This window comes from Cebidichthys violaceus, unplaced genomic scaffold (assembly GCF_023349555.1).
Source record: "Cebidichthys violaceus isolate CVI_PGR_0920_01 unplaced genomic scaffold, fCebVio1.0.p SCAF_1, whole genome shotgun sequence".
In the NCBI taxonomy this organism is placed as follows: Eukaryota; Metazoa; Chordata; class Actinopteri; order Perciformes; family Stichaeidae; genus Cebidichthys; species Cebidichthys violaceus.
Genome location: NW_027176262.1, coordinates 2,314,926 through 2,338,135, shown reverse-complemented (window position 1 = coordinate 2,338,135; position 23,210 = coordinate 2,314,926). Strand labels below are relative to the sequence as shown.

The 23,210-nt window shown below is 41.3% G+C and overlaps 1 protein-coding gene across 1 annotated transcript in view; it reads right to left on the bottom strand.

Moving 5' to 3' along the window:
* Window positions 1–23,210, bottom strand: part of lrrc75a (leucine rich repeat containing 75A) — a 41,309-nt gene that overhangs the window by 13,606 nt on the left and 4,493 nt on the right. Inside the window, exons 3-4 of the mRNA XM_068706035.1 lie at window positions 15,582–15,710; window positions 5,628–5,740 (exon numbers count right to left, since the gene is read on the bottom strand). Of these exons, the coding sequence (XP_068562136.1) occupies window positions 5,628–5,740; window positions 15,582–15,710 (242 nt within the window). The remainder of the gene's footprint in view (window positions 1–5,627; window positions 5,741–15,581; window positions 15,711–23,210) is intronic.

Genomic DNA, 23,210 nt, shown 5'->3' with positions numbered 1-23,210 from the left:
CTGTGAAATTATGCAGGTTCTTAATAAATTGCTGAAAAGTGGTTATAAGATATCACAATATAAAATGTTTAAGCTATCAGATGCTTCAGATTAAAACCCCATATTCACTTTAACAAGCCACTTAATTCTTCCCGTCCTTCACTGACGCACAAATGCAAATATATAGAAGCACTAATATCCTCCCAGACGAAGCACAGACATCCAGTCTGCACTCAACCTCTCTCTCTGCTGGATGTCAGAGCTCAGGTGGGAGGCAGCCAATAAATCTGTCCGTGCAGCCGTCACAGGCGTCCAATCAGCAGCCGGCACACAAGACGTTGGTAGGCAGACGGCTCGAGAAGGTAAAGAGCATTATTTGAGATCATATTGGTGCGTTATGGGGTTTCCATGGCAAACAATCCAACCTCGGCAAGACCTCATTATTTCCCTTCCAGCCTTGTGAAAACTAGCCGTTAGGACAAAAAAAACTAAAAAACACACAAAGATGGAGGCAGACAGACAGATTCAGGTCCAGACAGACAGGCAGTTGTTTACCCGTTGGATGGTTGTCAATCAACATCTCGCCTGCTGCTTCTAAGAGCCAGTGGATGCTGTGCTGGACGCTCTCCAGCCACTTTGTATAAATCATACAGTATGATGGGAAAAACTAGGGGGGGGGGGGGGGGCAACATGGTCTTAAGAGACGTCTGAACTGTTGTTGGTGTTTCACTTTGCATCTTTCACAAAGCATCGGGTGGCAAACTGTGACCAACTCACAGTCATATGATCCTAGAAATAAAAAATAGGAGTAGAACCTATTTTCCCATTCAACGTGGCAGGTCAGAGTGGCAGCCATTTTTATTGTGTAGCATTGCCACTGTGATTGTTGTAGCGAGCTAATTTCCATACAAACTAAACTGACTTGTGCAGTGGAGTAGTAACGGTACGAAGTGTAAATTAGTTCAATTTAACAACTTACTGCTTCATCCACACACTCTTGTCACAGCGTAGGAAAGCACATTGCGGTCGCCAGATGAGGGACAACTTTGTTTGGCTCATTTTCTGCAACCAGTGTAGCATTAAAGTATGGTGGAATTAGCAAGCTAGCTGTCTAGCTTGTGGACTATTTAGCTAGTTTGCTAACTCCACCATGCTACACAGGAAATGAGCTGAAGAGCAGACCGATGTATTTTCTGTAACCATGGCGGAATTAGCAAGCCAGCTAACTAGCCAACTGTCCGCTAGTTAGCAAGGTAACTAGCTTGTCATTATCCAGACTGGCGGGGAATGAGGCAGTCCGGATAATGACCAGCTAGTTACCTTGCTGGTTAGCTAGTTACCTTGCTACCAGGCCGGTGGTCCAACGGTCCCTCCGCCTCACTCCCCGTCTCTCTGGTGAAGGACAGGCTAGTGACTTAGCTAACCAGTGGACAGCTGGCTAGTTAGCTAGCTAGCTAATTTTGCCATGCTATACTAGCTACATAAAATGAGTCGAAGAGCGAGCTGTTGACCAGCGGTAGCGCTGGGTCTAACGGTCCCTCCGCCTCATTCCACACTGGATAATGACAAGCTAGTTATCTTGCTAACTAGTGGACAGATGGCTAGTTAGCTAGCTTGCTAGTTCCACCATCGTTACAGCTGCATTTGCTCTCTTTCCGGCAAGCTTCTACAAGACTTTACGGCCCAACTGACGTGTGTTTACAGCATAACAACTAACAACAATTGCAATTTTCTTTTATACTAGTCCAATGACCACGAAAACAGTTCAATGTCCGTTCTACTTCTACTCAAATTCTATGGATATAATGATTCTGATCTGTAACTTTACAGCTAAACACGTTTGGCTAACCTGGAGGTTTGTTATATCTCGCCCAGGTTTGTGCCCCGTGTGAAACAAAAAGTCACCGTTGATTAATTTTGTCACGTAACAACACTTCTGTGTTTCTTTTTTAACCCAAACCAAGATCTTTTCCTAAACCTAACTAAATAGTTTTGTTGCCTAAACCTAACTGAGTTGTTTTCTGCAACGATGGAAGTTTATCTTGAAAATTGACACGTGTTGTTGGACTTTTGAAGGAAAACGCACAGAAAATGAGGAGTAACTTTTCGTAAGATATCATATGATCCATTGTATAGAGCTTGAGACCATGAACTCATGTTTACAATGTTTACTGAGGGAATAAATCAAAAGAGAAGTAGAGTCATTTTAGACTAGACTTCTATACAACCAGAGGAGTTGTATTGTATGCGTGATATCTGAGTTTTCCTCATCTCCATCTCCTTCTCTGCCTCTTGTCTTTAATCAAACACAGCTGACGAGCAAATAAAAAGCAGATTCCTTCCTGAGGAGAAACATCTCGTCCTCATGCTGCTAAATGTAACCCTGCCCACGAGAATATCTGCTGTCACATTGTTTACCTCACAGTTTTCTCTGCAGGGGTCTCAGACCTCGGTCGTAAACAGAGAGAGGAGAGCAGGTCTGCTGGCTGCTCCAGACACTCAGCTGTGCAGCTGCCTCATTTCAAACCACCAAGTGGAACTTGTTGATCGCAATGAAAGGAGCCGTTGTTAAGCGGCCAGACAGCGAACAGTGAGCCTTGTTAATCCTGCTTTGTTTTCCACCATTCACAACTACTCTTGTTGAATAGACAGTAAAAAACTGCCGGCCAGTTGATTTACATGTGTATTTATGCTCCTTCTTCAAAAGCAGTGAGTTTCACCACTAAAGAGGCGTTTTTTTTACAGATTTTGATCACAACGATCCCAAGAACAAAGTCAGAGACGTAAGACCTGAATCTAAGTTTATAGCAGGTTAGGTTTAGTACAAGATGATAAAATAGTTAGTTAGGTTTAGTACAAGATGATGAAATACTTAGTTAGGTTTAGTAAAAGATGATGAAATACTTAGTTAGGTTTAGTAAAAGATGGTGAAATACTTAGTTAGGTTTAGTAAAAGATGATGAAATACTTAGTTAGGTTTAGTAAAAGATGGTGAAATACTTAGTTAGGTTTAGTAAAAGATGATGAAATACTTAGTTAGGTTTAGTTAAAGATGGTGAAATACTTAGTTAGGTTTAGTTAAAGATGATGAAATACTTAGTTAGGTTTAGTTAAAGATGATGAAATACTTAGTTAGGTTTAGTTAAAGGTGGTGAAATACTTAGTTAGGTTTAATAAAAGATGGTGAAATACTTAGTTAGGTTTAGTTAAAGATGGTGAAATACTTAGTTAGGTTTAGTAAAAGATGGTGAAATACTTAGTTAGGTTTAGTAAAAGATGGTGAAATACTTAGTTAGGTTTAGTTAAAGATGGTAAAATACTTAGTTAGGTTTAGTAAAAGATGGTGAAATACTTAGTTAGGTTTAGTTAAAGATGGTAAAATACTTAGTTAGGTTTAGTAAAAGATGGTGTAATACTTAGTTAGGTTTAGTTAAAGATGGTGAAATACTTAGTTAGGTTTAGTTAAAGATGGTGAAATACTTAGTTAGGTTTAGTAAAAGATGGTGAAATACTTAGTTAGGTTTAGTAAAAGATGGTGAAATACTTAGTTAGGTTTAGTAAAAGATGGTGAAATACTTAGTTAGGTTTAGTAAAAGATGATGAAATACGTAGTTAGGTTAGGGTTACAGTGATTGACAGGTCTCTACCAGAGACGAACACGGCGTCTCTACGTCACTCCTCCTCAGTTCAGATGTGGTCACTTCCTGTTCATTAGCTGCAAAAAAGACAACAACATGGTGACGGTCGTAATCCAAGATGGCGACGGCTAAATCGCCAAACTCGAGGCTTCAAAACATCAGTCCACAAACCAACGGGTGACGTCACCATGACTACGTCCTCTTCTTATATACAGTCTTATGGTCTGGATACAGTCTTTCATCCGTTCAAAAACATTTTTCATCCTTTTTGTCGGCTCTGACTTATTTATTGTTGAGATTTGTTTGTTTGTTTGTGTGTGTGTGTGTGTGTGTGTGTGTGTGTGTGTGTGTGTGTGTGTGTGTGTGTGTGTGTGTGTGGCATTAATGGCGTGTATCCCACGCAGAAAAAGATGATTCAATCTCGTCAGTCGCCGATGAGACTCACGAGTAAACGGGGCGTGTCTCTCCTCCGGCTAATCACTCTGACTCGAGTTCATGACAGCATGAAGTGCCGACTGCAGCAGCGCTGCGTTGATTAACCCCCCCCCCCCCCCCCCCCCCCCCCACAGTCCAGAATTACTTAAGATAATAACCAAACTCATTCCTCATCTCCAGCTGTCGTCTAATACCATTAAAGGTGGGACTCTGCTTCAACGGCAACTTTTTGGAGCTATTTCACTTTGCTGAAATTTCTTTTCTGTCGACACAACACCCAGACACACTCAGCCGGGATCCAATCTCATCGGCCATATTGATTATTTTCTCCCCTCTGCGCTGGTGTGTTTGTCTGCACACTGTGTTGCAGAGGAGGAGACACCTGGTGTTTAACGCTGAGGAGGAGACATTCTCATCTTCCTACTGATCCTCCACTCACACAGCAGTGGGAATCCTGTCTCTCTCTCACCATCTGCTCCCACCAGGACGCACTTTAGAGGTTTAAGATGCAGCGTCACACGGTGATCAGGTCTACAGCGAAGTCTAGAGAATCCAACGGCGGTTGCAGCAGCCTCCAGCTATTAATGTTGTTATTAGTATTCTGTGTTACAGTGTTATGATCACAAAGCCACTTTAAGGATGTAAGTTTCATTTCAACATTTTATTTCCTGCATCGTGGTGAGATTTAATGCACCAATTTATGGTGGAAATGTTTTCATGTATGTGTGGAAACACCAAAAATATAGACGGCAGGTGAATTAAAAATATTATAAAATAAGTTAAGATGAGATGGAACTTTATGAATCCCGAAAGGAGGTTCTTGTGGCAGAGTTTGATCAAAGATTACAACAGAAGAATAAGAATATAAACATACATGAACAATAGAGTATTAAGTGTATAAGAAGTAATACTGACACCTGTCCAAAATAGAAGAGCAATAAGAGTAATTTAAATATAGTAAATAAAAAAAGATAGAAAGTATAGAAGAAGACTATAATGGAAAAGTAAGATTGTGCATGATATTGAGAATAATGTGATCTATTTAGAAGAGTTTAAAATAGTTCAAGGTTAATTATTTGCTGGCTGTGCTTTAACAAGAGATGATTTATGACTGCTTTGCATATTGCGTAACACGGCTTTGTGAATTAAATATAATAATATTCAAAATGAGGTTTCTACTTAATGCAGGTGACAAGAGGAAGAGAGCTGCCGCTGTGCGACGTGAATACAAATTGACTGTGTGTGATTTAAAGTCCCACTGAAACACGAACAACAAAACGCAATTCAAATAAAACAATTTAGGTAATAATGTGAGCATAAAGACGGAGAGAGAGAGAGAAACAAAAAGGCAAAGAGAAGGAACCGTGTCCACGAAAACGGTGAGGAAATAAAAGAGACGTCACTGGATTTTTTTTTTTTTTCGGGGCACCCGGCGGAGCAGCAGACGATGACACACTGGTGACACACTGAGATGTTCACACACACACACACACACACACACACACACACACACACACACACACACACACACACACACACACACAGAGGAAACATCCTGAACACCAACGCACTCACCAGGACTGAGGCTTCCTCTTGAGGAGGCCCTGTCTCCTCCACTGAGAGTGGGGGCTGAGATGATACGTCAGCTGACGACAGACTTTCTCCATCGCCCCGAGAGAGTCGCCCTCCTGTTGGACACACAAGAGACACAGAAACCCAATCAGCTCAGTCACCGAGGGGACAAACGTACTGGCGGCCATGTTGGAGGGATTAGACGGTGGAACCGCTGGTTGCGTTTAAAATGTCAACAGAATCTTTTTGAAAATTTACGTGAGAAAACTGTGATTCTGTAATATTACAGTCATGAATTTACAAGAAACAAAATGTTGGGTATTCCCTGAGATTAAAGTCATACATCTATGAGTAATAAACTTGATATTCTCTGAGATTACACTGAGAGTTTACGGGAAAAAAACGTAGATCTTCTCTGAGATTAAAATCATAAATCTACGGAAAAAAACTTGGTTATTCTCTGAAGTGAAAGTCTTAAATTTAAGATAAAATAAACTCCACATCGCCCCCTTCTGTGTGACATTACAGTAGCATTGGAAATGTGAAGAACCAGTTGCACTACTTCAACAAGTGTTGTATTGTGTATTATTGGTGTGTTGTGTTTAAAGGTCTGTAGCATGAATCTAATTGGCAAATTGGGTGTCGTGTTGGACACGACATCATGACAGAATGAGACGGAGCGGTGAGGTGTTACGACAGCAACAGACAGGAGGAAGTCATTAAAGGATTTGAGGACCACTGGAGCGAAGAATTAGCAAACACACCTTCTGTGATGTGTGATTTGACAAGAAAACACACACACACACACACACACACACACTGAAGCTGGGGAATTGAACGCTACATGATGCGTTGATTGGTTGTGTCCCTATTTGCCACATTACATTCACTTTGTGCCATTAAGTGATTAAAAAGGAAATGAAAAATGCCGTTCCCAGAATGACTTCTTGAGGAAGACTTTCCCAGAATGAAATTATTCTCCTCTGCACTTCAGACGACTGACAGGTGGATTGTCATTTGTTGGTTGGCGCGAAATAACGATGAATCGTAAACGTCTTTGAGCGCACTTGAGGCCATCTAACCATCTACAAGAGAAAAATCATCAGCAATATGTTTTGAGTTATATATCTACATATATAAAAAGGTAAATTTTTGGGGGACTCGAACCCACAACCTTTGAATAACTTCCTTATAGTTTAACTAGAAGTCCAACACACTGTTCATTGTGACACAGAGCCACTGTCAGTCACCAATGATCAATCATAAAACAATAAATAATAAAGAATGAGAGGATAAATCCAACCTATACGCCTACAGTTTAAAGGTTCACACCCTACAAACTTGACTCTGGTGGGACTCAAACCCAAAACCTTTGAGTTTAACTAGTAGTAAGTTCATTACTTTAGAATGAATTAATGAATTCAAGCAGGAATCCCACATTTTGAAGGTTTGCTAACGCGATTTGTCACAAACGATTATATGTAGAGGTGAACTCTGGTGGGACTCGAACCCACAACCTTTGAATAACTTACAATTCAACTAGAAGTCCAACTTAACAGACGTTAATACAACTGCTAGGCTACTTTAATATATATGAGACTAAATCATAGCGCAAGTTAGACATTATTGAGATGTTCTGGACCTTTGCATGAGGAAATTCTCTCTAAATGGACCTCGTTAAATTGTAATTGAGCACTCTGGTTTAGAGAATTGATCCATAATCCATCCACTCCTTTTGACAAAAACCACCTCAAGCGAGTGTAAAACCTTCTTTTTTTTCCACAATTGAGGAAGTTTTAGTGTATTTTGATGCTTTTAAAGAGCTTTTCGAATGAGATACAAAATGAACATAAAAGTACATGAATGGAAACACGGCTATTACAATAAACCCTTCTGAGTTTTCATCATGTGGAGAAAAGTGAACAAGGAAGCAATTTCAGACAGACAGCTACCGAGTTACTGGCGCACGGCTTCATTTCTAACCGACTGCCTTGATGTCACCACAACCTTCCTCTGTACCGTGTGTGTGTGTGTGTGTGTGTGTGTGTGTGTGTGTGTGTGTGCATTGAAATTCATCTATTCAGGTGGTGAGTCAGGTTTGCGGTTCCCAAGTTTTAAGTCTAGAGCAGATGGTGAGGGGAAGAAGTGATATCAACAAAGACACTCAGTTCTTTAAACTGTGAAGTACCACATTGTTGTTCACGTCTGTGTGTGTGTGTGTGTGTGTGTGTGTGTGTGTGCGTGCATATCTTTTTGCTTTGTAAAATACTGCAGGGCAATAACTGAATAGTAAAGCACAAAAAAAAAACTATTTTCTAGCAGACGGCGTTGATGAAAGTGAATAAATTGATGCCCAGAAGGAAGCAGAGTAGAAAGATTTCTTCCACTTCCATGGCTGCTAAATGAATTTCTAATTTTTCAAATTAAATGAAGCGATAATGATTCCCGTAGAGAAACTGTGAAGATGTTCTTGTAAATGTGTTTGCGTGGTCAGACTCTGCAAATAAGAAAGAAAAAAAAAAAGTTGAGGACGCATTTTGTTCATTGTGTAAATTCACACTTTTAGATTCATAGTGAAAGAACTGATTTTCATAATTTTTAATACTCTCACTTATCTTGTCTCAGTACTCTGCTGCTCCGCTAACTGTACTGTTATTATTTTACATTTATTATGTGTGTATATTAGAGAGAGAGATCTTTTACTTAAAGCTGCACTGATCAATATTTAATGCTGAAGTCTCTTCAGTTTTACGGAAGATTTCGGTGTTTTTCAGCTAATTGTTTGGAGTTTACGGTCCACTACCGTTTTATTTATTATCTGTGTCGTTTCTAGCAACAGAAGGCAGCGAAAAGGCTCTAAAAACACCACTAAAGCTGGCAAATTGCATGGTGAACACAAGTCGAGCATTTAGCAGTGAAAGAGACAGATATTTCTTTCAGGGGCTGGTGGAGACCAAACCAGAGCAAAAAAAGGAAAATTTTGAGTCGTTTTTGCATTCTAGTGTGGATGAAAATACATAAAACAAAAGGTGGTGTGGTCAGATGGAAAATATCTGTTTAAAAGAATATATATCTTTATACATGTAGACAGGGACTAAGTTGAGACGTATTGACGCTGTGTTTTGTGCTGAGACTCCTAATGCACAGTAAAGAGAGCGTCTCATCACGTCAATAAAGCGCCAAGAATTAAATCGTGTTGAAGTGAATGAGCGAGAACTCGGGTCGATAAAAAGCAGCAGCCTGCAGCCTCTTCGTGGCTTCACTGTGGCCTTCTTTACATTTCACCGCATCTAGCTCTCACTCTCTCATCATCCCTTTCTTTTTTTATCCTCTTTCGATCTCTTCTTCTCCTTCGTTTTTTCCTTCTCCCTCAGTTGTCCTCCTCTCTCTCTCTCTCTCTCTCTCTCTCTCTCTCTCTCTCGTTACATTATTGATATAGAACACATCTATGAATCTTTTCCCGTCTCCAGAGAACCGATGACCTCTCCTCCGTCTCCATCCCTCTGTCTTATTTATCTGTCTGCTTCATCTCTATTCCTTCCCCTCAGGCCAACCTGCCGATGAAGTTATTTTGCACGGTACAAATGGAGCCCATTGCTTTAGTCATATTTGTCTTTACACGCCCTGCATGCTACGGTAAATTACTGCAGAACTGCTCCTCCATTCTGCAGATGAATCGTTTGGATAATTCAATCTTATAGCTGTCGTTTCAGCGGTCAGGAGGTGAAGGGGAAGACCTGGCAGCGAGCTGACTGAGTATCATGGCTGGATCTCAGATGCCAGGAAGGAGCCACTTTATGGGCTTTACGGGGGTGAAGGTTTTACACAGGACACTGATGTCTGCTGTGTCGGGGTGGGAATTACTTTTTACAACTGAAATTAGAACTTTTTAAAGCTATTTCAGTGTTTGTTGCACACACTAATAAAAATATAAGATTCTGTACATAAAAACAAAAGGTTAGGGATTACAGCTGCAGACTATTGCTAAGCTACGCCATGCTGTCTTTGAGCAGCAGGCTAACGTTAACCTATGTCATGTTGCGTCATCTTTGAGCAGCAGGCTAACGCTAATCTACATTGTGTCGTCTTTGAGCTGCAGGCTAACGTTAAGTTTTGTCATGTTGTGTCGTCTTTGAGCAGCAGGCTAACGTTAAGCTATGTCATGTTGTGTCGTCTTTGAGCTGCAGACAAACGTTAATATACGCCGTGTCGTCTTTGAGCTGCAGGCTAACATTAATCTACGTCGTGTCGTCTTTGAGCTGCAGGCTAATGTTAAGGTATACCGTACCATCTTTGAACTGCAGGCTAACGTTAACCAATTCCGCGGGCATGGTTTCGAAATCCTCTTTTGGCTTATTAATCAGCTAGCACGGATTTCCACATCAATACATATTTCATTTTTAACATATGACCCTAAGAGGTTTCCATACTGTCAACAGACCAGAAATTCAGATGGCATGAGTCTCCAAAAACTCTTGTCCGACGTTTTAGACGCCATCCACCACTGCGACCTCAACATCGTCAGGCACTGGCAAATTAAACCCTGTGACCAAACCATTAAAACCACATGACCTTCACAGTGACACGAATCTGAAACCATGAATCAGAGCCGATTGGCTCAAATCTGACATGTAATAAATGTTCAGTAACAGCAGGGTCAAAGGCATACAGACATAAATACTGTACTGCAATTATAAGAAGAAGATAAGCGAGAAGACCAAAGAAATGGGAAGAATAAAGGAGTCAAAAGAAGCAGAAAAGAGAAACAAAACACAGCAGCTGCAGTGATGAAGCTCTCTGTACAGATTCACAAGCCACACACTGCAATGAATGGACCTTTCACCCACTCTACGGAGGCTGCTGTTTGTCCGTGTGCAGCCGAGGAGAAACTACGTATGAGCATGTCGGCATTTATGTTTGTGTTTTTGTGTACACTGTGAGCATTTTTCTACCAGCGGAGTGAGGATTAGTGTGCATGTTAGCGCTGAGTCGGCTTTTTGCCCTTTCCTCTGGGCCCGATAGACCACATTCTATTTGTCATGATAACATTAATTTCCCCTTCAGCATCACATCAGGTGATATCACTGACCCACCCAAAGCTTCATGTGTTAAAGCTGGATTCTCTCTAGTGTCCACCAGGGGGCGACTCCTCTGGTTGTATAGAAGTCTAGTCTAAAATGACTCTACTTCTCTCTTGATTTATTCCCTCAGTAAACATTGTAAACATGAGTTTATGGTCTCAATCTCTAGTTTCAAGTCTTCTTCAATACAGCATGATGTTCATTTAGTACATTATGGTCCATTTAGAGTCAAACAGACCATAAAGCAGGGGATGCTTTAGGGGGCGGGGCTACACAGTGATTGACAGGTCTCTTACCAGAGACGTATACGACGTCTCTACGTCACTCCTCCTCCGTCCAGATATGGTCACTTCCTGTTCACTGGTTGCAAAAAAACAAGATGGCGACGACCAAAAGGATTTCAATCATCAGTCGACAAACCAATGGTTTACGTCTTCTATAATACGAGCATTAAGAATAACTCTATAGAAACAGACCATCTTCTCTCTGATGGTCTCTTTACTGATCACATTACTGCGATATTATTAAGACACAACATGTCCAGGAAGTTAATTCCAATAACTCAACACTATGCGTTATATTAAGACCAATGCATCCACTTCCTTTTGTTGACCTTTAATTAAACAACAGTGATTTAAATTTGATTGGATGATGGATAAGAAGCAGTTGATTGATTGTATATATATATACATATATATATATATATATATATATATATATATATATACATAAATATATCATAGGATCGATCAATACCCCCCCGCCTGCTGTTCTCATACTGGATTGCCTGCAATCTAATTACACACAAGTGTTCATGAATGTGTTTTACAGCATTATCCATTCACTGGAGAGTATGTTATTTATGATGAGTGTATAATACTATAACCTACATCAAATCAATGCATACTTTGGATAAAACAATAGCGTTTGGCTGTTGAAATGTATAATATTTTGCATTTGTTTGTAGCATTTAATTACTTATTCTGATTTATTGGTGATCTATTTTTGTTACTTGTTTCAGGTTCTCCTTAAATGATCCTTAAATGAAGCGTAGAGAGGATTAACACCGATGCAATTAATGATTATATTTCAATTAATGCACCGACAAAACTACCTTCAATCTTTTAATCCTGTCTGTTGACTAAACAGGTTTTCAGTCCCGTTGTTTATTTGTGGAAAGGAGTGAAGCAAACAGTGCAGATAATAACCAGAGAGCTCGGTGAATGTGGTGTTGAGGGGAAAACAACAATCAGTTATCAGCTGTGTGAAGACAGAGCAGTTTATGTGTGTTGTGTCTCTGAGGAGAGTCGAGATGGAAATTTCCTCTGAGGAGGAAGATCGTCAACATATGTTTCTGTGTGGCTTCGTAGTCTTTGGAGCTGCAGTGATGAAGAGACGTAGGGATGCAAAACATCTAAAGAGGAAACTTAAATCCACAAATTTTAGTCAGTAATTTCTACACTCAATCACTTCATTCAACGTATCCTCATACAGCGGTTTGTGTGACATCTTACAAAACGGTTTCCTACTAATTCAGCAACACGTGTCAATTTACGCTCGTTACATGAATATAGCCTTTTCAAAATAAACTTCCGACCTCACAGGAAACAACTTTTGAAAAGATGGTGAACTACTTAGTTTTAGGAAAAGATGGTGAAATACTTAAGTTAAGTTTAGGAAAAGATGGTGAAATACTTAAATTAGGTTTAGGAAAAGATGGTGAAATACTTAGTTAGGTTTAGGAAAAGATCGTGAAATACTTAGTTAGGTTTAGGAAAAGATCGTGAAATACTTAGTTAGGTTTAGGAATAGATTGTGAAATACTTAGTTTTAAGAAAAGATCGTGAAATACTTAGTTTTAGGAAAAGATCGTGAAATACTTAAGTTAGATTTAGGAAAAGATAGTGAAATACTTAGTTAGGTTTAGGAAAAGATCGTGAAATACTTAAATTAGGTTTAGGAAAAGATCGTGAAATATTTAGTTTTCGGAAAAGATCGTGAAATACTTAAGTTAGGTTTAAGCCAAAAAACTACTTAGTTAGGTTTAGGAAAAGATCGTGAAATACTTAACTTAGGTTTAGGAAAAGATCGTGAAATATTTAGTTTTCGGAAAAGATCGTGAAATACTTAAGTTAGGTTTAGGCCAAAAAACTACTTAGTTAGGTTTAGGAAAAGAAAGTTGTTTGGGTTAAAATAACTACGGAAGTGGCGTTACTTGTATACGGAAGTAAATGACAAATAAATCAACATTGCCTTCTCGTTTCCCACGGGCCATGAATAGCAGTTATCTGGGTGAAAGAACTGTTTCTGTTTTAAATTTCTGCAGTGTTTAGCATTTTCCATGTTGTTCATTCTTCACGGTCCCGGTCTGTAAAGGCCTTAATGAGTTGTAATATTGTTATTGAATGAAAAGAATTACAATATTTTTTGCAGTGAAGCTCCATGTTACCACAAAACCTCACCAGTGACAGCAAAAAATGTACGAGATGGTTTTGGAAAAAGAGACATTCGTGGTCCATCAAAAGAGAAGCAGTGAGGCCTGAAATATCTGTGATGGCAAGTTCAGGAGAAGTAAAACAAAACAGCAATCAAACATGTCAGACAGGACGGAAAGAGCAGAACGAGGAGGAAATAACACCTCTCTGCTCTCGTCGCCTCCTTCACTTCCTCTCTCTTGTTGGTTTCCTCTCCGCTCTTAACAACACCCCCTCTGGTGTTTCTATCGTCCCTGCTATACTTTTTCTCATCATGAATTGTACACAAAAGCCTTTTTCCTCGATTTCCCCTGCAGCTTCAGCATGTGTGTAGAGTCTCCCGCAGAATGTGTCCTGTACACTGATAACGAGCATTTTTCAGCTCCAACGATGCATTCAGGGACTCGCAATACAAATCTGATTCCTTTTACAGTGAATACATTTATAGAAAATGATTTTGTATTCTTTAGGCAACTAAAGCTAGAGACATTTTAATCTCGTTTTCCAAACTGTGAAAACCTTCAGTCTTATTTGATCATTCAGAAGCTGTACTCACGTCTCTGTTCACTAAAATACTTACAATTTTCTGAGTTTAGCTTGAGATGAGAAGCTTAAATATCAACACAGTTACATTTCTATAGCAGATATTTAGAGGAAGATTTAAAAGGTTGACCTGTGACATTAATCTTTAATTCATTCCTACCAATAGCAACATGAAGGACCAGTGACTGAAAGTAACGTTAGCGTCACATTAACATTAGCTTACCTTTATATAAACGACGTGCTGGTCTGCCTGATTTGTACCATGTGTTTTGTTGCCGTTTCTTGTCTAATTTTTTCAATCTTACTGCAGATAAATTTAGCCTATAAATCTTTTACTACCTTCTAAAAAACAGTAACGTTAGCTAATGTTACCCGCTACATCAGCTAACATTAGTAACGTTAGCTAATATTACTGGTTACATTAGCTAACATTACTAACGTTAGCTAACATTACTGGTTACGTTAGTTAAGATTAGTGGTTAAGTTAAGTATGATTACTGGTTACATTAGCTAACATTACATGTTACATTAGTTGAAATTACTGGTTACATTAGCTAACATTACTAACGTTAGCTAACATTACTGGTTACGTTAGTTAATATAACTGGTTAAGTAAAGTACGATTACTGGTTAAGTTAAGTACGATTACTGGTAACGTTAGCTAACATTACTAACGTTAGCTAACATTACTGGGTATGTTAGTTAATATAACTGGTTAAGTTAATACGATTACTGGTTACGTTAGCTAACATAACATGTTATATTAGTTGAAATTACTGGTTATGTTAGCTAATGGACGTTAGCCTGGCAGAGATAACGTTACTAAATAAAAAATTGATCGGTTTTGATGGCGGAAGAATCAGTAATTGTGAGCATGCATGGATGTTGTTGACTTAGAATTAAAACACTAATTGGTTTGTATGTCCATTTGTCTGAATTTCAAATTATCGATTAAGAGTTTAATCACAAAACTGTAATACAGTTTCCTTACATAGATACATACATACATGCCTCCTATCTGTCACTAAACAACAGGTAAGAATATTAACAAATGGTAAATAAAATATTTTTTATCATAGTTGTCATTGACTGAATAAACACTTGAAAGTATGTATTTTTATTTTTCGTACAGGACTTGGTTTTGTGTCTGTGCGTAATTACTGTATATTCCGACAATAACACATATATCTCCAGCATCCTGTTTTCACAGGAAATACATCACATTAATGAGGCAAAATAAAGTTTCATGAGGTCAGGGGAGAAATATAATAACCACACATTACTCAAACGTAAATTAGGACAATTAGCTTTTTACATTTGCATCGTTCAAAGATGGAGGAGAGATGTCATCCAGCTGTTTCTCACATGGCTCTCTTAAATAACAAATGCAGGCAGCATAGGGGTCAACAGTGTTTCAGCACAAAGCACCACACTACCATCACGCCCGCTTAATTCATATCTTCATCTCCATCACTCCTCCTTCCTCCCTGCATTATTCATCCAGCATGGCTGCTGTCACGCTTTCTCTTTCCCCAGTGACATACTGGACAACGTGAATGAACAAACACAAAGGAGGCGTCCTCAAGGACACACACACACACACACACACACACACACACACACACACAGCCACACAACCACTTAGAGCACTTCCGTAACCCAATAGTGTCACACAAAATGATCATCTGATAGCAGAAGAGAAATGAATCATGCCTGTCTGTCTGTGTGTGTGTGTGTGTGTGTGTGTGTGTGTGTGTGCGCACGCACACACGTTTACTGTAATCGCCACTATTTGCGCAGTGTGTTTCAAGTTAGATGACTCGTGTGTGTGTGTGTGTGTGTGTGTGTGTGTGTCCTACCGTCTTGGGGCAGTGGACGTATCGCGCCAGGCTGATAATCAGGTCATGCGTGATGGGGTCGACCAGGTTTCTGAAGCTGGCGTAGCGGTACAACACGTCATCCAGAGATGTTGACTCCATGCCCAGGTCCTACACACACACACACACACACACACACACACACACACATCAAGATCATCATAGTCACACTTACGCAATTGTGCAACAGTACGCGCATAGGCAACACTCTTATGCAATGTATTTATACACTAGATTTCGTGCACATATACTAAAAAAAAGATACATTCAAACACAGGAAAGCACATAAACTACACAATACTGATACAATAACTGTTAATCACTACATTTGTTTTCCTTTATTAGCAAAAATAAAAAGGTACCAGTTAATTAATGCAAATGTGAATCCCCGTAAACACATGAATCTCTCTCGCGTGTGGTTAAAATTTGATTAGATTTTGGTTTTTTTAAAGGAAAGTCAAAATATTAAAATGTAATGGAATATAATGCAGTAATTTAAATATCCAATGTTATCCCTCCTGAGTCACATGGCGGTCTAATGATGAAATTGTGAAAAATGTAAATTTGTACGTGGGACTTAGCTGGCATTAAGATGCAGACACATAAGCCATTCAAAGATAACCCTTCCAGTGGTGTCTGACATCCCCCCCCCCCGGTGTGTGGCACCGCCCTCGTTAAGAAACACGACCCCTAAAGCATTGGATTAAATTGCCTGTTGCATTGCTTTCAAGCCTGTCTGTCTGCTCGCTGCCGAGGGGGAAAATGAAAATGTGTCACATCTCGAGCGCCACCAAAGCGTACGAATCATTAACCTGTTGGCACAGCTTCATGCACCAACAGCTGCCTTGTTAAATCTTAGAAAAATACATGAATGACGACTCTGCTTGATGGACATTTTAAAAAGGACCGTAACAAAGCTGCTGAAACGTCAAAGCAAAGCGATGGCCGCACGTACTCAGCCTCACACCATTTGTTTTGACATTAATAATTTAAGATTATTATCGTGCTCCATTATAAGCATTTCAAAAATGCACTTCGTTTGGAAACACGATTAAAAGTTAAAAGCGTTTAGCGGCTCCTAAAAGCCGTTCCTCCATCCCACAATTAAATAAAAAAAGAGGTGGGACGCGGCGAATGACACCGTGACATCGTGGCCTTAATCGTCGTAGGAGTGAAGGAAAGGTCACGAGCTCCCTCGGTAGAGACAATGTGCTCGTTACGTGGCAGCTGCCCAATTAGATAAAGAGAAATCCTGACATTTGGAGCACACACAGAGTGCAAAATGGAAATGAGGGGTTTGAATGTGGTCGGTAAAAAGTCTGGGTAATCTGCTCATTACAGTTTGACATTCATAGAAATACGAGAGGAAGCTACATAGCTTGATTGTGGAAGTACGGAAAATAATTGGCATTCACCTCACTGAGGGCCGTGAGGTGTTCAAAACATCCTGCCTCAGTTCTGAAGTCAAAGCTTCATGTCTTAAAGGGTTTCCCTCACCGAGACCTGTCCATCACCATCGACGACACCGTGGCGACGCCAACTCGGACTGCGAGGAACCTGGGCGACCGACTGTCTAAATGACTGTAATGTAATGTGATGTAAAGATGCATTCTCTCTCGTGTCCACCAGGGGGCGACTCCTCTGGTTGTATAGAAGTCTAGTCTAAAATGACTCTACTTCTCTCTTGATTTATTCCCTCAGTAAACATTGTAATAATACGGCTGTAATGCCTCCAATCTAAATGAAATACAACACTAACATTCATACAAAAGACACAATATACTATTTGTTTGTAACTGGTTTCAAGATTTCTTTTGTTTGTTTACAAATGTACAGAATGAGCCTCAATTATAATATTCTTTATTTCCTATATTCTGACTCACGCTGTGTTGACAGTACTGCTCTTCCACAAACACTCGGTAATGGGTTCCATCCACACCACTGTTGTGATTTGTGTTTGTGAATGCATGTTGAGACTGCAGGTAAGTGCAGGATCATTGTGTCTGCACTTCTATTATTGGTGTTTGTTCAGGTTCCTTTTGTTCCACGGTTAAGTGGCAATGAGGCCAACCATGTTCAGAGAGGGGGGGGGGGGGGGGGGGGGAAGAGACAAAGAGAGAGACAGAGAGAGAGAGACAGAGCGAGAGAGAGAGAGAGAGAGGGGGGAGAAAGAGAGAGAGAGACAGAGAGAGGGGGGAGAAAGAGAGAGAGAGAGACAGAGAGAGACAGAGCGAGAGGGGGGAGAAAGAGAGAGAGAGAGACAGAGAGAGAGAGAGGGGGGAGAAAGAGAGAGCGAGAGAGACAGAGAGAGAGACAGAGAGAGAGAGACAGAGCGAGAGAGAGAGAGAGAGAGAGAGAGGGGGGAGAAAGAGAGAGAGAGACAGAGAGAGAGGGGGGAGAAAGAGAGAGAGAGACAGAGAGAGAGAGAGAAACAGAGCGAGAGGGGGGAGAAAGAGAGAGAGAGAGAGAGAGAGAGACAGAGAGAGAGAGAGAGAGAGACAGAGAGAGAGGGGGAGAAAGAGACAGAGAACAGAGAGAGAGGGGGGAGAAAGATAGAGAGAGAGAGAGAGAAAGAGGGGGGGAGAAAGAGAGAGAGAGACAGAGAGAGGGGGAGAGAGAGACGGAGAGCGAGAGAGAGAGAGAGAGAAAGAGGGGGGGGAGAAAGAGAGAGAGAGACAGAGAGAGGGGGAGAGAGAGAGAGAGAAAGACGGGGGGAGAAAGAGAGAGAGAGACAGAGAGAGGGGGAGGGAGAGAGAGAGACAGAGAGAGAGAGAGAGAGAGAAAGAGGGGGGGAGAAAGAGAGAGAGAGACAGAGAGAGGGGGAGAGAGAGACAGAGAGCGAGAGAGAGAGGGGGGGAGAAAGAGAGAGACAGAGAGAAAGGAGGGAGAAAGAGAGAGAGAGAAAGAGAGGGGGGAGAGATGCTCGCTCTCCCACAAAAAGGTATGACTCACTGAGGTTTCCATGCTGACTATTGTTTTGCGTAGGAGGCGGCTTGACTGAATGACACACACACACACACACACACACACACACACACACACACACACACACACACACACTAATCCGTATTTTCAGAAGGGAGCGACATTAATAGCAACACAGATTAGAGAAACCTACAATTAGAGCATCAACAGGTGTACATTCTGTCCCATTGTTTCCAGTTGACATCACACCATCACACAAGATGCATTGTGGGTATTTTAACTGTCTTTCCGACGACGAAAGACCACTGACTAGTTATTTCTACCGGCTGCAGTATTTCGCAGTGAGCTCATGTAAACGAATGGTGGGCCCCTCTTAGACCTACTTAGAAGCTACTACGAGGAACTTTCCCTCTGTGTTGATTCTGGCGGCCCCTGTGGACTAAAGTGGGAGTGTTTCTGAGCACCAGTGTCCCTTTAGGCTACAAAAATGTATATCTTACGTTCCATTTATCTCCAAAATTGGCATTACGGCAAATATGTGTCGTTGTTTGGGGAAAGCGAATATCCATTTTCCCCAAAATGTCAAACTATTCCCTATAAAGGGCCGGTGACAATTTTCAATTTGTAGAAATAAACCACATTCATTACATTTCGTCAATGGAAACAATACAAATATATTATTATCATGATTTGAGGCACTTTTGCAAATACGTGCTCATCAACCCTGCATGGAAATGAATGTTCTGTCTCTCTGTTAATCTGAACACAAGAAGGTTTACAAACCAGCAAGGTCCGCAGTGATAAAGACACTGTGGAACACACGGAAACAAAAGCAGACGATCGTGTCCATAAATGGTACATTCACTCTCCAGAGAAGACGTACGTTATTAACAACGGCCCACTCGTGAAATAAACATGAGACGGACAAAATAGAAACGTCTACTTCTTGAACTCTTAACGGGAGAGTGTGTGCACACACACACACACACACACACACACACACACACACACACACAAGGGTAAACAGTGTGGTCTTTTCTTTCATTAGAGAGCACCGCCCACACTAATGAGTGCCGGTCGGCATCAAAGCGTTTTGGTCCGAGTCCAGATGAACAAAGACGGAGCTGGAGACAAAAAAACACGAGGGCTCTTTGGAAAATGAGAGGAAATGACAACCGGGACTATATATATATATATATATATATATATATATATATATATATATATATATGTATGTATATATGAAGCTGGTGTTGACCTTTATTAAAGATCACACTCTGGCCGACAGACTCGTCCACCTCTGACATGATGAAGGAGGTTCTTCCACCACAGCTGAATAACTTTTATTGTTATTCATATTTCCATATTAATGGCGATCATGTTTGCCCGATTAAACACCTTCTCAGGTTTGACATTCTGATGTTCTGCAGGATGGAGACTTAAACGACGGCTGCGTTCCATTCAGCCGAGTCCTGGTGTCACCGACATGGTTCTCTGGGACCCTGTGATGGAATTAACCCGTCAGTTATTAGTTTATTAGTTTCACTTCAATAACAGGACAAATGACAACAACAACAATAGGTCTGTCTCCGTCTCTGAGGTGATGTCATGGGGGGAAAAGAAAGCTGTAATTTTAATGAATATTATGGCAACATTTTCATTGGAACTTCACATCACCGTCTCACACAGAAACATATCTGAACCGTACTTGAATGAGGTTAAATCGTCCGTCGGTGGAACAGACTGTACAGACTGCAGGCAGCGCTCGATTCACAGCCGAGGCTCAAAGTGCGGCGTGAAAAACAAAAGCTGAATCAATCAAACGGCACCGTGTTGAGACGCTGCACTCACAAGCGCTGACAGGAAGAAAGAAAAAAAGGAGGCTGTGCAAATTAACAGTACAATGCACGTAAAAGGTTGTAGCCGTTTGTGGCCATAACTTCACACAAAAGAGATTTAGTAGATTAACCAGTTCTAAATGAGTAAAAACCCGTAGAGCGTTGACACGGTTCTGCTATCGGTACTTTATTAGTTCCTGAGTGAGACGTCCTCGTCTCAAACATCCTCTCTCTGTCTTTGTCTCTCTATGTCTTTGTCTCTCTGTCTTTGTCTCTCTATCTCTTTGTATTTGTCTCTTTGTCTCTCTCTCTCTTTGTCTCTCTCTCTCTTTGTCTCTCTATCTCTTTGTCTCTCTGTCTCTTTGTCTGTTTCTCTCTCTCTCTGTCTCTTTGTCTCTCTCTGTCTCTTTCTCTCTCTGTCTCTGTGTCTTTGTCTCCTCTCCGTACAGCGTGAGACTCGCATCACGATCAGAGAGAAGGAAACGTTGTAGAACTCTGGTCGTCTCAAACACAATAAAACCCTCACGAGAGAGTTCATCACAACGAGCAGAACACCAGTCTGTCAGTGGAGCAGCCGTCAGGTAACGGTGGTGACGTCATACGGAGTTTGATTAGAACAGGATCATCAATGACAGACAATTTCTTAGATAAACGTTTAGCTGTGAATGTATTTTAAAGACTTTAGGACCTTCTTGTGTTGCTGTTTGTTTACACACAAGAATAATGAAGCAATGACGGTTATTGATTCATTGTTTGTTTTTCCCCACAATATAATCAAAAAGAACCGACAAGCAGTATTGGTAAGGGTACTAGTATCGATTACACTGTTCCATCAAGCAGCGAGGGAACCTCTGAGGACACATTTAGTGCTCGAGGAGGTTTCCACAGACGCTGATGGTCATCGTTTAGTGGTCAGCTGAAGGGGGGGGGGGGGGTGGTGGTGGAGTAAACTGAAGGGCGGTGATTAAGAAGGTGGCCTCCTCGTTAGCTCTTAACAGAGCTCCAGCTTGATAATCAATGCCTATTTGGTCTGAGCCCCCCCCCCCCTCGGCCATCGCAATGGTTTCCGGGCAACGTGGAGGAGAGCCTGGTGACCACTAACAAGCTTCTTCTTCTTCTGTGTCATTTCCCCTCTTTTTCTTCCCAGAGTGTCCTCTAATGTCTCTGTAATCACTCTGCCTCTCTTCTTCTTCTTCTTCTTCTTCTTCATCAGTGTCTGTTACAGCTTAACCCTCATGGTGTTGTATTTTTTTCCTCAGTAATTGTCTTCATCCAATTCATCGTGTGATCCGTTCGTCATGTACCGTTCTGTAATTTTGTTTTTTATGACCCAACATGTTGTTTTCATCCTCTGGCCCTCGTCTCCGCCTCCAACTCTCTGAGGCCGCGTCCACACTAATACGTTTCCCTTTTAAAAACCCGGGGTTTTAAAACGGAAACGATCTCCGTCCACGCGAGCGTTTTAAACAAATTATTTACGTCATTACTAACACTGGGCATGCATGTAAACAGGAAGTATATTGGTTACAGAAAATTCACCAGTATTATAGTAGTCTTTAATAATAAAAGAGCTTGATTCTTAAGATCTTACTCTATGATCTTCCTCTATATAATCAAACGGACAAATTTACGGGAAGAAAGTTACTTTAAAATAAACATTTACAAATCAAAGTTTACTAGATTATGGGTCGATTAATTTGGTCGACACACGTCTCACTCGTTTCCTCCACTCGTAGCTCTGCTGATGTCCCTGTCCCAACTGGAGAGCATTTACTGCTTTTGTTCCTTTACAGTTTCTTTGTGAACGTCACAATAGTTGTGGAAAACAAAATAAGCGCTAATCAAGAAAACAAAAGTAATCAGTTTTGTGACCGTCGTCCTCCTCAAAGCCGCAAACTGTGACTTCAAACGTCCGCACCGTAGGGCTGATAACGCCGCTCGCTAATCTCATCTCATCTTCAACCGCTTACCCGGGATCGGGGGCAACAGCTCCAGCAGGGGCCCCCAAACTTCCCTTTCCCGAGCCACATCAGCCAGCTCTGACTGGGGGGATCCTGTGGCGCTCCCAGGCCAGTTTGGAGATATAGTCCCTCCACCTGGTCCTGGGCCTCCCTCGGGGTCTCCTCCCAGCCGGTCGTGCCTGGAACACCTACCTAGAGAGGCGCCCGGGTGGCATCCTCACCAGATGCCCGAAACCACCTTGACTGGCTTTGTTCCACGCAAAGAAGCAGCGGCTCTACTCCGAGTCCCTCACGGATGACCAAACTCCTCACCCTATCTCTAAGGGAGATGCCAGCCACCCTCCTGAGGAAACCCATTTCGGCCGCTTGTACCCACGATGTAATTCTTTCGGTCATGACCATAGGTGATGACCATAGGTGAGGGTAGGAACGAAGATTCCGCTCGCTAATCACTCCAATAAATGCTGTTTCATCCGCATGATCGGCAGTATTAGAATTATAAAATGTGGATTTTAACTGCACAACAGCAGCTAGCATAGACAACACATTATCCATGTTGAATTGACCTGGTAGTTGATCAGTGATCAAGGCTGATAGGCTGAGACGAATCAGGGGAGGACAGTCACGACTGCTAAGACCCAATCAAGTACTGAACGCCGGTGTCTACGTCAGCGTTTCCAAAGGTCTCCGGTTTCAGCGCCTGTCCACACTACGAGTCAACCCCGGGGTTTTCAAACTCCTTGGTTTCAGGTGCTCAAAAACTCCGAAGTAGTGTGGACGCTAGGCCCAAACGTAGCAAGAGATATGCGTTTCAAAACGGAAACGTAGTAGTGTGGAAACGTGAAATATCTCTCCAATATCGTTAACCAGTTGGAGAGCTCAACAAA